General features: G+C 40.8%; 1 protein-coding gene across 8 annotated transcripts in view; it reads left to right on the top strand.

Moving 5' to 3' along the window:
- Positions 1-12,167, top strand: part of LOC108672494 (tropomodulin) — a 53,408-nt gene that overhangs the window by 25,343 nt on the left and 15,898 nt on the right. For all 8 annotated transcript variants that reach the window (XM_018160165.2, XM_018160163.2, XM_018160161.2 and 5 more), the window contains exons 2-7: positions 8,170-8,295; positions 9,019-9,186; positions 9,474-9,606; positions 10,476-10,696; positions 11,295-11,449; positions 11,990-12,086. In XM_018160165.2, the coding sequence (XP_018015654.1) occupies positions 8,170-8,295; positions 9,019-9,186; positions 9,474-9,606; positions 10,476-10,696; positions 11,295-11,449; positions 11,990-12,086 (900 nt within the window). The remainder of the gene's footprint in view (positions 1-8,169; positions 8,296-9,018; positions 9,187-9,473; positions 9,607-10,475; positions 10,697-11,294; positions 11,450-11,989; positions 12,087-12,167) is intronic.

Genomic DNA, 12,167 nt, shown 5'->3' on the forward strand with positions numbered 1-12,167 from the left:
AACGCGTGTTGATTAATGTGTCAAAGCTGCCCTGTCTCAACTCAATAGTGAAACTCGCATACCCAAACCGATGCCCAGGAATTTCGAAGCGTTTCTTAGGAAGCGTGTCTGTTTTTCATGATGCAAGAGCCCTGTCTGTAATTAATTTTAATTTATTGTTTACTTCCGAACTGGATTACTGTTTGGCTCCTGCCTTATTGTTTTATTCATTACTCCGTCTCACTAAGATCTCACCGCAGAATATATTCATTACCTTATCTCGGTAAGATCTCACCACGGAATTTATTCATCACCTCATCTCAGATCTCACCACAGAATTTATTCATCACCTCATCTCACTAAGATCTCACCACAGAATTTATTCATCACCTCATCTCAGATCCTGTCTCTTATACACATCTAGATGTGTATAAGAGACAGCACAAGATTTCTGCAATTAGATAGNAAGATCTCACCACGGAATTTATCCATCACCTCGTCTCAGTAAGATCTCACCACGGAATTTATTCATCACCTCGTCTCGGTAAGATCTCACCACGGAATTTATTCATCACCTCGTCTCGGTAAGATCTCACCACGGAATTTCTTTGACGACCGCAGCTTGCGTTGTCTCGAGCTTTCTCCTGTGACGCGGCAGGCTTTATTAAAGCGTCTTACAAGTCATCGTTCCGCTGCAAGCTTCGAAACTTGTATCTAATCAAACTGTCATAATTTTAAATTTTAATAAGTTATAAACGTACCGAGTTTAGGTATAATTATATCTATGTAATCCAATAAGGGCTATACCACCTCGATGCTATTAAATTCTGCGATCAAACTGTCAAGAAACAAAACCTAAACTTGAGAGTATGAATGAATGTCGGACAATTCTGTTATTTTTGCTACAACCAACTCGAACTTTGATCAGCGGTTCAACCTAAAGTGTTCGTTCAACCTAATTCATTGTCGTCTAGCTGGTTATTGAACTTAGGGGAATTTGTTATTGTATCTCTAAACCTATACCATATTTTTAAAGTTATAAAATTTCGGGACAAGAAATCTTGTGAAAGTTCCGCACCGCATTGAGCTGTGCGGCAAGACGCTTGAGCAAGAGTCCATGACCTCTGTACCCGTAGCCTCACGTTATGCATCTTTTATCACGATGATAATTTTGCATTTTATTTACCTTATTCGTGTATTTATATAAAATGCAATTTTATCGAATTGCTCAGCTGGTGGATGCACTACAATATTCAAATTTTTCAAAATTGAATTTTCACAATATTCAATATTTTGTGTGTTAATCTATATTCTATCATGTAGAAGTATATTTCCTATGCAAATGCACTAATGTTCGCATTAAAATTTTAATTTTTAGTGATAATGGAAAGCGTGTAGTATTCGCTCATACTAAAGGCTTTCATCGTATTCTGTTCAGTTCTGTCGCGGCGCGAGAATCCCTCATGTAAGCCCAGTTATCAGAAAACGTGGACAAGCCACAAACTTTAATGTCCCTGCTTAAATTTTACCGAACTCACAACACGTGACAGCTGTAATCCATACCCATCGTTTGTTTACAAAACTGTTGCCTTGACTTTTAATGTTGGCTCGTTTCATCCACCGACCTAAACGCTATTTACTAAACCTTCGCCTTGACTTTGATTGGGTTGCATTTTGTTGAGATTTCTCTCCCTTACACCCTATTAGATGTTACTTACCGAACGCAGTCCTCGATTTGAAAGATGAGTAGAAATACTTGAGCGGGCACTCGTGAATGAGTTAAATTTTAACGCTATTTACTAAACCTTCGCCTTGACTTTGATTGGGTTGCATTATGTTGACATTTCTCTCCCTTACACTATTAGATGTTACCTACCTAACGCAGTCCTCGATTTAAAAGATGAGTAGAAATACTTGAGCGGGCACTCGTGAATGAGTTAAATTTGCTCGATGACCTTGGGATTAGTTGGGCAGCTTGGCAGGCAGCGCATCAGCAGCTTTTCACCTTCTCTTTCTTCTGTGTTCAGGACGTCGCCTTTGGCAGATAATTGTGGAGTTTTTGCCTTATAGCTTTCAAATATCGTTTCTAATGGCTGTGGAGATCCAACGATGAGTGCATGAGGCTAGACGTAATTGCAACTGCCGCTAGTGTCATTCGCTGTTTTGCTGTCACTTTAATGGCGTTTAAGGGACACTTCTTGGGTTCCGATTAGCTACTAAAACAAATAAAATTTATACGATGAAGCTCCGCAAACAAAGACTTCTACAAAAATCTTCTCTGGCTTTGCTATTATTTAGCTTCGTTTAATCTAAAACGAAAGTATGACGCATGTTTAAAATTATAGCGAGGATGCCTGTAAGATACAGCCCCTCTGGTATCATACATTGGCCACCGTTTTATCATAATTTCCCTAGCATGTAGATGGCGGTAACTTGGGAGCTAGAAGAATTGAGCAGAATTCGTTGTAGAAACGTATAATGTCATATCGTACAGATAAGAAATACTAAACCTAGCTTCATTAATGAATCTTCTATGCTACCGGTATACAAATTGTTGGATTTGGCATCTAATATTCCTGCTGGAAAGTTGTTGTGTTTGATGCTGCGGATTCCATCGAATTGCATCTGCTTCTCTGCCGTGACGTTTCCTACACGTCGAGGACCTTGTATTCCAGCATAGTTATATGTGCTGCTTTAGTGAAACTTGAGTGATATGAAACTATCTTACTTGAAATTATTAGTGTAAGGAACAATAAAATAGAATTAGAATAAATAAATAATATATTTCCTTTTAGATGATGCGAGACAAATGACGTAATTTAACATTGACCTCTTTATAGCGTGTCCTCGGCGGGCAGTAGAGTGAAGCGTGTCCTCGGTGTGCAGTAGAGTGAAGCGTGTCCTCGGTGTGCAGTAGAGTGAAGCGTGTCCTCGGTGTGCAGTAGAGTGAAGCGTGTCCGCGCTACCACTTCCTCCTAGCAGCGTGATGTCACACCTGTTACACCCTCTGTTCCTCATTCCTATTCTACCTCGTCTTCCTGGTGCTGCCATGCCGTTTCTACGCTCGAGTTACCGCGCGTGAAACACGTGGCCCGTGTTGGCCATCCTGCTGTGCGCAACTAGAACTAGAAATTTTATGGATTTTTTTTAGCACGGTGTTTATAAAACATTATAATCCCAATCCTCGAATGATAATGGTACGCAACTAGAAATTTTCTGTATTTTTTTGAACACGGTGTTTATAAAACATTATTTTCCCAATCCTCGAATGATAATGATGGGATCTCTAGTGCCAAGAATCATTTACAATTTTATTCCAGAAATTTATCGAAAAGATGTTTGGTTTTCTCTAATGTTGATGTAGTTTTCTTAGATGTTCATATGTAATTATTTTTAGGCATGGGTTTTTGAGGTATTCTGTGTCCGACAAATTTTATAATTAACATGTACTTTGCTTCTTGAAATCATACAGGAACGTACGTATAAATCTTATTTTTTGGGCTATTGTTTATTTTCCTTTGGTGTTCCCGTTGGTTGACACACCTCTAAATCACACGAGGCGATTTTTATTTGCCTGCCATCGCCATTGTGGTTCCCGAGTAATTAAAATACCGTAGTCGATATTTTTATTGGTCTTACTTCATTATATATATCGGTGGTTCATCACTCATTTATCGTACTCTGAAATACCGTATAGTGACAAGTTTAGAACCTGGCTCTGTAACTTATTCCGAGAGTTTTTCTTACTTTTCTGTTGTTAGCAGAAATATTGGCCCTATAATATTATTTTCGCTAATATTTGCTAATTTAAACCGGCATTCTAATTTACCGCCACGATATTTGTGTGGTAAAACTGCTCCGCGCATGGTTGACTCCGACCTCGATCACACGCGATCTCCTCGCCCACGCCGCGCGTGTTCAATAAATCAACGCGTACATCGTGTCGCCACCACCAGGGCACGTTTCCTGTGCTTCTTTTTATGCTCTCGAAACAAATTTCTGTGACTGAAAACGAAATTATTCATTAAAATTGGAAAAATACTCCTGTAAAAATCCAATACATTAAGGAATTTTGTTGGCTTCCAGCTCTACGAGGAATTTCTTCTGCGCGTAATATCGTTCTTCGTTTTTAACTATAGGTACCTAATATAAAACAATTGATGGTTACAATTTTGTTTTTGTAAGTCTATCGCGACCAGGTATAAAAAACTGAACGTAAACACCAGATATAATTTCTTCTTATGTTAACCACTTCAATGAAAATGTTACGTATGTCTATTGTACTCTCATTACAATGCAGTGCTTCACCGCAACAATTCTCTCGGATGCTTTGCCATTATATAGTATAATGTCAATTTGTGAATTGTAGGAAGTTTTGTATCGCAATATCAAGTCCGAAGGTTGCTTTCCTGCCATCGATGCTGATTTTCCACGGACACTCGCTTCATTTGCTCGTACTATTTGTAAGCATTAAAGTAGTAGCGAGCTATCATGATTATCTCGCATAGGTACTCAACTATGGTTCTGGATTGATGATTGCTTTTAATTTTTTTTAATTAAAATTAATTTTTTAACGTTTAATAAATTCTATGAAAATACAGATACAGACGTTTAATAGAAAAAAGTAAATAGAAAATGAAGTATATTAGCACATTTATTTTGATCAATTGTAGCGTTTCATTTCTGCCTGCACTCGATTAATTAATTATTTGTTCCCTATCCTTCAACAAAAGGTTTGGGAAAGCTCGTGGCTAGTTCTTGTAGAACCTAGAAACTTTCTGAGCTATGAGCTCTTATGAAACGTATAATAACAGCGCGAAATAAGGTGTGCTGCGTTCAATGCGAGCGGCCTGGGCCCATAATTTCGAAAAAAGTGAAGAGACCGTAAGTTCATCAGCCAACCATTGACGGCCTTTCAAGCCAAATCCACCAATCATAGACAAGAAAATAGAGCTTAAGTACTTACGTTCACTTAGCGAGTTTTGAAAGTATGGCCCCTGGCCACGACTCGCGGCTTGCTCGGCTCACCGAACTGGCATGCGGAAATGTTCTCGGATGCGATCCCGCAACATGAAACCACAGCTGGACTTGCATCCATCGGCCCTTGAAAACACAAATGGATTCCATCCTACGGTCCTTGAAACCTCAAGTGGACTGAAATCCATTGGTCCTTGATAGCACAGGTGGATTTCATCCATCATACCTTGATAGCACAGGTGGATTCCATCCATCATGCCCTGACAACACAGGTGGATTCCATCCATCCATCGGTCCTTGACAACACAGGAGGATTCCATCCATCGATCCTTCACAACACAGGTGGATTCCATCCTTCACTCACGCAACAATGTCACTCGTGGCACGCTCGTAGCATGGAATCGAGCCGTCAAACCAGGCTAAATTGTCCCGTCGCGTTGCCATGGCGACGCGCCACGCCCTTTGGTGTCTAAGAGGGACGCGTCTCCGGTCAACCAAATGCACGTGATACCGTTTGTTGCCAACGTTTCGTGTTCACGATTGTTGTTCTAAGCTTGTAAGTTTGATTATTTACGCGTTGCCGTGTTTGAAGCTTGTTCAAGACGCTTTTAGTGATACATAAAGCTAAGAGTTACCTTAGTTTCGTTGTTTTGTGATCGCTTATACTGTTGCACAAGCTGCGCTCACACGCTTCAGGCTGTACTTCAAGCATCACTTAACACGTGTATCGCGAAGGCTAGAAACGTCACTACGATTTGATCAAGTCTATTTTCATACGACATACATCATAAATATTTTCAGCGCGCTACTTCATTAATTATTGAGTTTGATGAAATGAGGTTCGAGGTTAGGATGAATGTTGCAACAATTACAGTAACATTTGTAAATTGGCGTTCAGCTTTTGAAATATCATGCCTGTATTAAGTTGTCGTCCCAATATGTTAACTATATTCATTGTTGCCTAAAATTTTTTTTCTCATTACCACGTTTGCGTGATTCTATAGGTCTAATTGAAAATTGCTTTGATTTTCCCAAATTTTTACAATCGGATTGGTCGCGTTTTATAATTACTTTATCAGATTTCAAACAGATTTTATCAAGTATCAAACAGATTTTATTGCCAAGTTTACGGTAGTGTCATTTCACTGCAACGTTTCACAACACTGGGCTTAACTCTCTCCCCCAGGGCTACATAGGGTGCTTCTAGTATTGCATTTATTTGTTGAAGTTTGCGTGCTGCAAGCCTGACACGGTGACTTCATATAAGGGCTTGTAGGGCGCCTATTTTTAGGATACCTATTGTGCCGGAATATTTCCGCTGGACCTGAAACTTTATTCTTGGTGGGAGAATAGTGAGGTATTGCCAAACTGGGAGGAATGGATTAGATCGAAAATTGGAATTCGATTATCAAATTGGTATTTTAAAATTTAGACGAATAGTTATTCCATATTTCACAATGGAAATAAATGGGAGTTATATATTTGATATAAAATATGATTTCTCTAGGTTTTTCTTCTATTCAAATGCATTAGTTTTATCACCATTAGCACAATTTGAGATAAATGGATTCGTGATAACTGTCCCCTCAAGGGTTATTGATCCGTGCAACATACTTGATATACATAGGATCAAGAATTAACGTCATAACTTTGCAACCCTGTAAGGAAAGTGTTGATTTTAATTTCTGCTAGAATTAAGATTTTTGCATGGACAGTAAAATTGCATCCTAGGGTTTGGGCCTGCTAGCATTGTGAATAAAATTGAATATTATTCATGATACTTTGCTTATAAGACGAGAATATCAAGACAAGAATATCAAGACGAGAATATCAAGACGAGAATATCAAGACGAGAATATCAAGACGAGAATATCAAGACGAGAATATCAAGACGAGAGACTAGACGGATGGTTTCATGGGCGCGGCTGGGGTGGAGTTGCTGCTGTAGCAGTTAGTGCAGCGGCCCTGCATTGCTGATGTGCGGTCGCTGACCTCATCGTCTTGGCGCCTACAGGAGGCTTGCTTGCACTTGCTTCCGTTCCGTCCTGAGCTGCTGAGATATAGAATAGAATAGAAGTGTCGGCGTTGAAGAAATAGGCCCATGGCGACTTAAAGCGACTGCTTTAATGCCGCCAATTATAACAGCTTTAACGCACTTACTTCTCGCCACGAATGTCCTAATGGTCTTGTAGTGTAATGTGTAAAGGTCTTACTTCTCACCACGAATGTCATAAAGGTCTTGTAGTGTAATGTTTAAAGGTCTTACTTCTCGCCACGAATGTCATAAAGGTCCTGTAGTGTAATGTGTAAAGGTCTTACTTCTCGCCACGAATGACCTAATGGTCTTGTAGTGTAATGTACCACTAGAAAAGTACACAGAGACTGCGAACGCGCGCTCCTCTCTCGACCACTGCATGGTCGCAACTGAACTGAGTGGACGAAAAACTTCATAGCCCGCGCACCATATTGCGCATGGCGCCACCTTCCTAGGACTAATGGCCGCCACGTGGCGCGCAATTCAAATAAGTAAGTTCCCGCGCCGCACCCTGTAGTTCTTTCAGTTGCTCCACTTAACGCCTTCGGGCCTCAAGTGTCTATGGATCGGTTGAGATTATTGTAAATATTGTCCTACTTCTGGCCGGTGCAAGACAACAGGAGCTAGTATAGTAAAAGAATTAAGTAGTACTGTGATGGTTTTATGGACGCTGAGAAAGGTGCTGTGTATATAGCGGCGAAGCCTATGTTTTTATTACCACTCAACAAAAGGCTTGTCAAACTATGTGGCTGTTTAGGTCAGGCGATGTTTCCTCCGAGCGGGAAATGAGAACCTGTGGTACCTCAAAGCTCTAGTTAGATTTGTGTGTGTAACTTTTCATGAGGTTGGCTTCTTGGTGACATAAAAATATGATGGAACGCTTCCTATATAGTGACTCCGATCACCACTTACTGAAGCTCTGTTTTACAACGTGTTGACGATTTAGCAGGATCTTACGTCCGAGTATCGCTTAATTAAGTATCAAAAGTATATTTTTTTATCGAAGTGACTATAACAGCTCATTTCAGCTCCGTTTTACAATGTTTTGATGTATTGCGGAGATGACCTCTGGCAAGTTCTTTAGAAAGTACCTATCAAATGTGTCTACTTTTTCCTTCACGTGACCAAGAAATAAACATGTTGAAGTGCAGTTTTACCACGTGTTAATGTATTCGCAGGAGATGACGTCCGGCAAGTTGTTCGGGAAGGACCTGACAGAGTACGACGAGGTGGACGTCGACGCTCTTCTGGAGCAGCTCTCCCCTGAGGAGCTCGAGCTGCTCGCCGGTGACGTGGACCCTGACGTGAGTGTCCGTAGACTTCATGGTGCAGGTTTGGTGGAATTGTGTCCTTATAAGATTAGCATGTATGATGGTGATTACTACTAGGACAATGTGCTTTTGAAGCTCCAAGCTTGATTATACGTAGAATGATCCGCAGCGTGCATATCATCAGGGCCACGGATCATGTTACATTGTAAGTGTGCATGAAAATGTTATATTTGCTCATTATCTCTGACGTGCGACAATATATCCTTATCAAAGACCCATTGCAAAGAACATGAAGGCCTCACTAGTGACTCATTGTGACTTAGCCGGACTCTCTATACAGGGCTACATTAACTTATGACTGTCTTGCGTGTGGCAGTAATTTGTTTATCATGCTACATACACACACGTATACGACCCGAATATTTTCGCATTACATTGGAAGTGAGACCGAAAATATGTTAAAATAACTTTGTACACATCGACGGCGAATCATTGCTTATGAGTCTGTGAATGCAGCAGGAGTGGAATTATAGGCATTACGATTCATAGATTCAACATCGATCCAGCTGGGTCACTTGCTCGGTTCAATATGATCAGTTAATTTATAAAGTTCACTTTCAGTTCCTTCAGTCCAAATTATATATAGGTACAACTGTACTTTTATTTCCCCCTGTTGGTACTGGTGTGCAGTAGAATAAATTCGGCGACAAATAAATGAATGAATGAATGAATAAATAATTGGTGACTGTGGTGCAGGACTCCCTGGTACCGCCCAGCGAGCGGTGCGGCTACAAGTGCGAGAAGGAGAGCACGGGACCGCTGGACAGGAAACAGCTCATCGACCACATCAATGAACAGGCCATCAACGAACCTGACCGGCCCGAGCTGGTGCCTTACGTGCCCGGTACCGTCAGAGGCAAGAAGGTCTGAACTTGTCTTCAACACGCTGAACTTTAATTGCGTGATTAAAGTAGTACATTTTAAAAATGTTGACCGGCCCGAGCTGGTGCCTTACAAGGGCTATTACGTACGAATTACGTGACAAGGCTATTACGTACGAATAGTATTAAAGGCTGGTAATTAATTATTATCTATTATTATTAGTACGAATAGCATTAAAGGCTGAATTGTTATTGCCTATTATTATTATTATTGCCTATTGTTAAGTTAGTGTGTGAGTGCGCTGAGATAATATTGTGCTGTGGTTGCAGTGGGTGCCGCCGCCCCCTCCAGTGAGCGAGGACCCCGACGACCCAACCATCGACCAGGTTGAGGTCGACCTCGACGAGGAGTTCAACTCCGTCCTCGAGATCGCCACCGAGGATGAGATCGTCGACCTCGCAGGTGACTAGTGCATGTCATATATGGACATACCTCATTCCTCCACCTGCATACTTGATTATCTATGGTCGTACCTCATTCCTCCACCTGCATACTTGATTATCTATGGTCGTACCTCATTCCTCCACCTGCATACTTTATTATCTATGGTCGTACCTCATTCCTCCACCTGCATACTTTATTATCTATGGTCGTACCTCATTCCTCCACCTGCATACTTGATTATCTATGGTCGTACCTCATTCCTCCACCTGCATACTTGATTATCTATGGTCGTACCTCATTCCTCCACCTGCATACTTTATTATCTATGGTCGTACCTCATTCCTCCACCTGCATACTTGATTATCTATGGTCGTACCTCATTCCTCCACCTGCATACTTGATTATCTATGGTCGTACCTCATTCCTCCACCTGCATACTTGATTATCTATGGTCGTACCTCATTCCTCCACCTGCATACTTGATTATCTATGGTCGTACCTCATTCCTCCACCTGCATACTTGATTATCTATGGTCGTACCTCATTCCTGCACCTGCATACTTGATTATCTATGGTCGTACCTCATTCCTGCACCTGCATACTTGATTTTATTATCTATGGTCGTACCTCATCCCTTATTTACTCACTTCATTATCTATGATAATACCTCAGTACTTCATCCGCACACCTCATTATCTATGGTCACATATCATTCCTCCACCTGCATACCTCATTCCTACACCTGCATACTTCATTATCTATGGTCATACCCCATCCCTTCCTCACACACTTCATTATCTGTGGTCACACCTCATCCCTTCTTGGGCTTCCAATCGATGATGAACCAGGACCAGGGGTAAATAGTAACGAATATGTTGTGTGTGCAGCCATCTTGGGCTTCCACTCAATGATGAACCAGGACCAGTACCACGCGTCGCTACTGAACAAGGGGCGGCCGGTGGGCGTGGGCTGGGGCGGCATCACTAAAGCCACAAAATTCAAGCCTCTGCCCGCTGAGCCTCCCAACGACACCGATCCTGAGGAGAGCATCAAGAGACTCAAGAGCGACGACGCCAAGTTCAAGGAACTCAACCTTAACAATATTAGAGTGAGTGTATAGAATTGTGAAATTGTACTCTACCTCGACAATATTAGTGAGCTGTGTGTTAGCATTATTTGTAACTGTTCTTTACAAACTCTAGCGTTAAAAACATTCCTATTATGAAAGTAACTTCCATACCTGGTAATATTAGGACCAAGTTTGTTAATTCACATCTTGCAATGGCTTACTTTAAAATATCTTCATGCAACCAAGATGTGCGACATTTCATCTTTATTTGTATCAATGCTTTAATAGTTTGATGCTTTGAGTTGAATATGAGCTAATCTTTAAAAGATGTTGTAACTTTACAGTATTGAATACAAGTTGACTTTGAGCTAAGCTTTAAAAGATGTTGTAACACTACAATATTGAATACAAGTTGACTTGGAGCTAAGCTTAAAAAGATGTTGTAACTCTTCAATATTGAATACGAGTTGAACAGGAGCTAAGCTTTAAAAGATGTTGTAAGTCTAATACGTAATATTGAATATAAGTTGACTTTGAGGTAAGCTTTAAAAGATGTTGTAACTCTACAATATTGAATACAAGTTTTGAGCTAAGCTTTAAAAGATTTTGTAAGTCTAACAATATTTTTTGTTTGCAGAAAATGACGGACGAGCAGCTGGGCAGGCTGTTCGGCGCTCTGGGCAGCAACAGTCACCTGGAGACGCTGAGTATGGCCAACACCGGCCTCTCTGACAGACACCTCGACGCCCTCACGTCTGCTCTCGCACAGAACAACACACTCCGCACCCTCAAGTGCGTCGTGTGGTCTACACGCACTTTTATCACTAATATTCTACCTCATTATTGAATATTAAACCTTGTTTTGCCTTGTTATTGTTGTAGCTGAACTCGGTAGTATTATAATATTGAAGACTTTGTAGTTTAATGAAGGCCGAACCACTTTTGACCTTGTCCAGAAGAAGAGGCTGCGCTAGCTCAAGACAGTTTTGTGGTCTAAAGGCTGTTTGAGAAGGATGTTAAACTTTAATTAGTATACAATTGAATATGAAATGAATATTATACTTCACTTAACTTTATTTTGTCAGATATTAAGCTTGTATTCTCTGAATTTACGACAACCTTGTCACTTCAGCCTGGAAATGTTTCTGAAATTTTTCCAAACCTGAAATATTATTATTTTGCATCAAATTCATATATTTCACAGTTTGAAAAGATAAATTATTTCGAGTAGTAGTTTTTTTCTGAACACTAGGACTCCCTGTTTTACCAACCCTTCATCTTTGTCATGCGTCTTCAATGTTCATACAAATAATCTGATTTTGTTGTATTCAGTTTGGAGACGAACAACATCACCCCGCCGGGCGTGGTGCGAGTCATGGAGGCCCTCAACAAAATGCATTCAGTCGAGGAAGTTAGGCTCGCCAACCAGGTCAGTCGAGGAAGTTAGGCTCGCCAACCAGGTCAGTCGAGGAAGTTAGGCTCGCCAACCAGGTCAGTCGAGGAAGTTAGG

Source organism: Hyalella azteca, unplaced genomic scaffold (genome assembly GCF_000764305.2).
Source record: "Hyalella azteca isolate HAZT.00-mixed unplaced genomic scaffold, Hazt_2.0.2 contig13457, whole genome shotgun sequence".
Taxonomy (NCBI): domain Eukaryota; kingdom Metazoa; phylum Arthropoda; class Malacostraca; order Amphipoda; family Hyalellidae; genus Hyalella; species Hyalella azteca.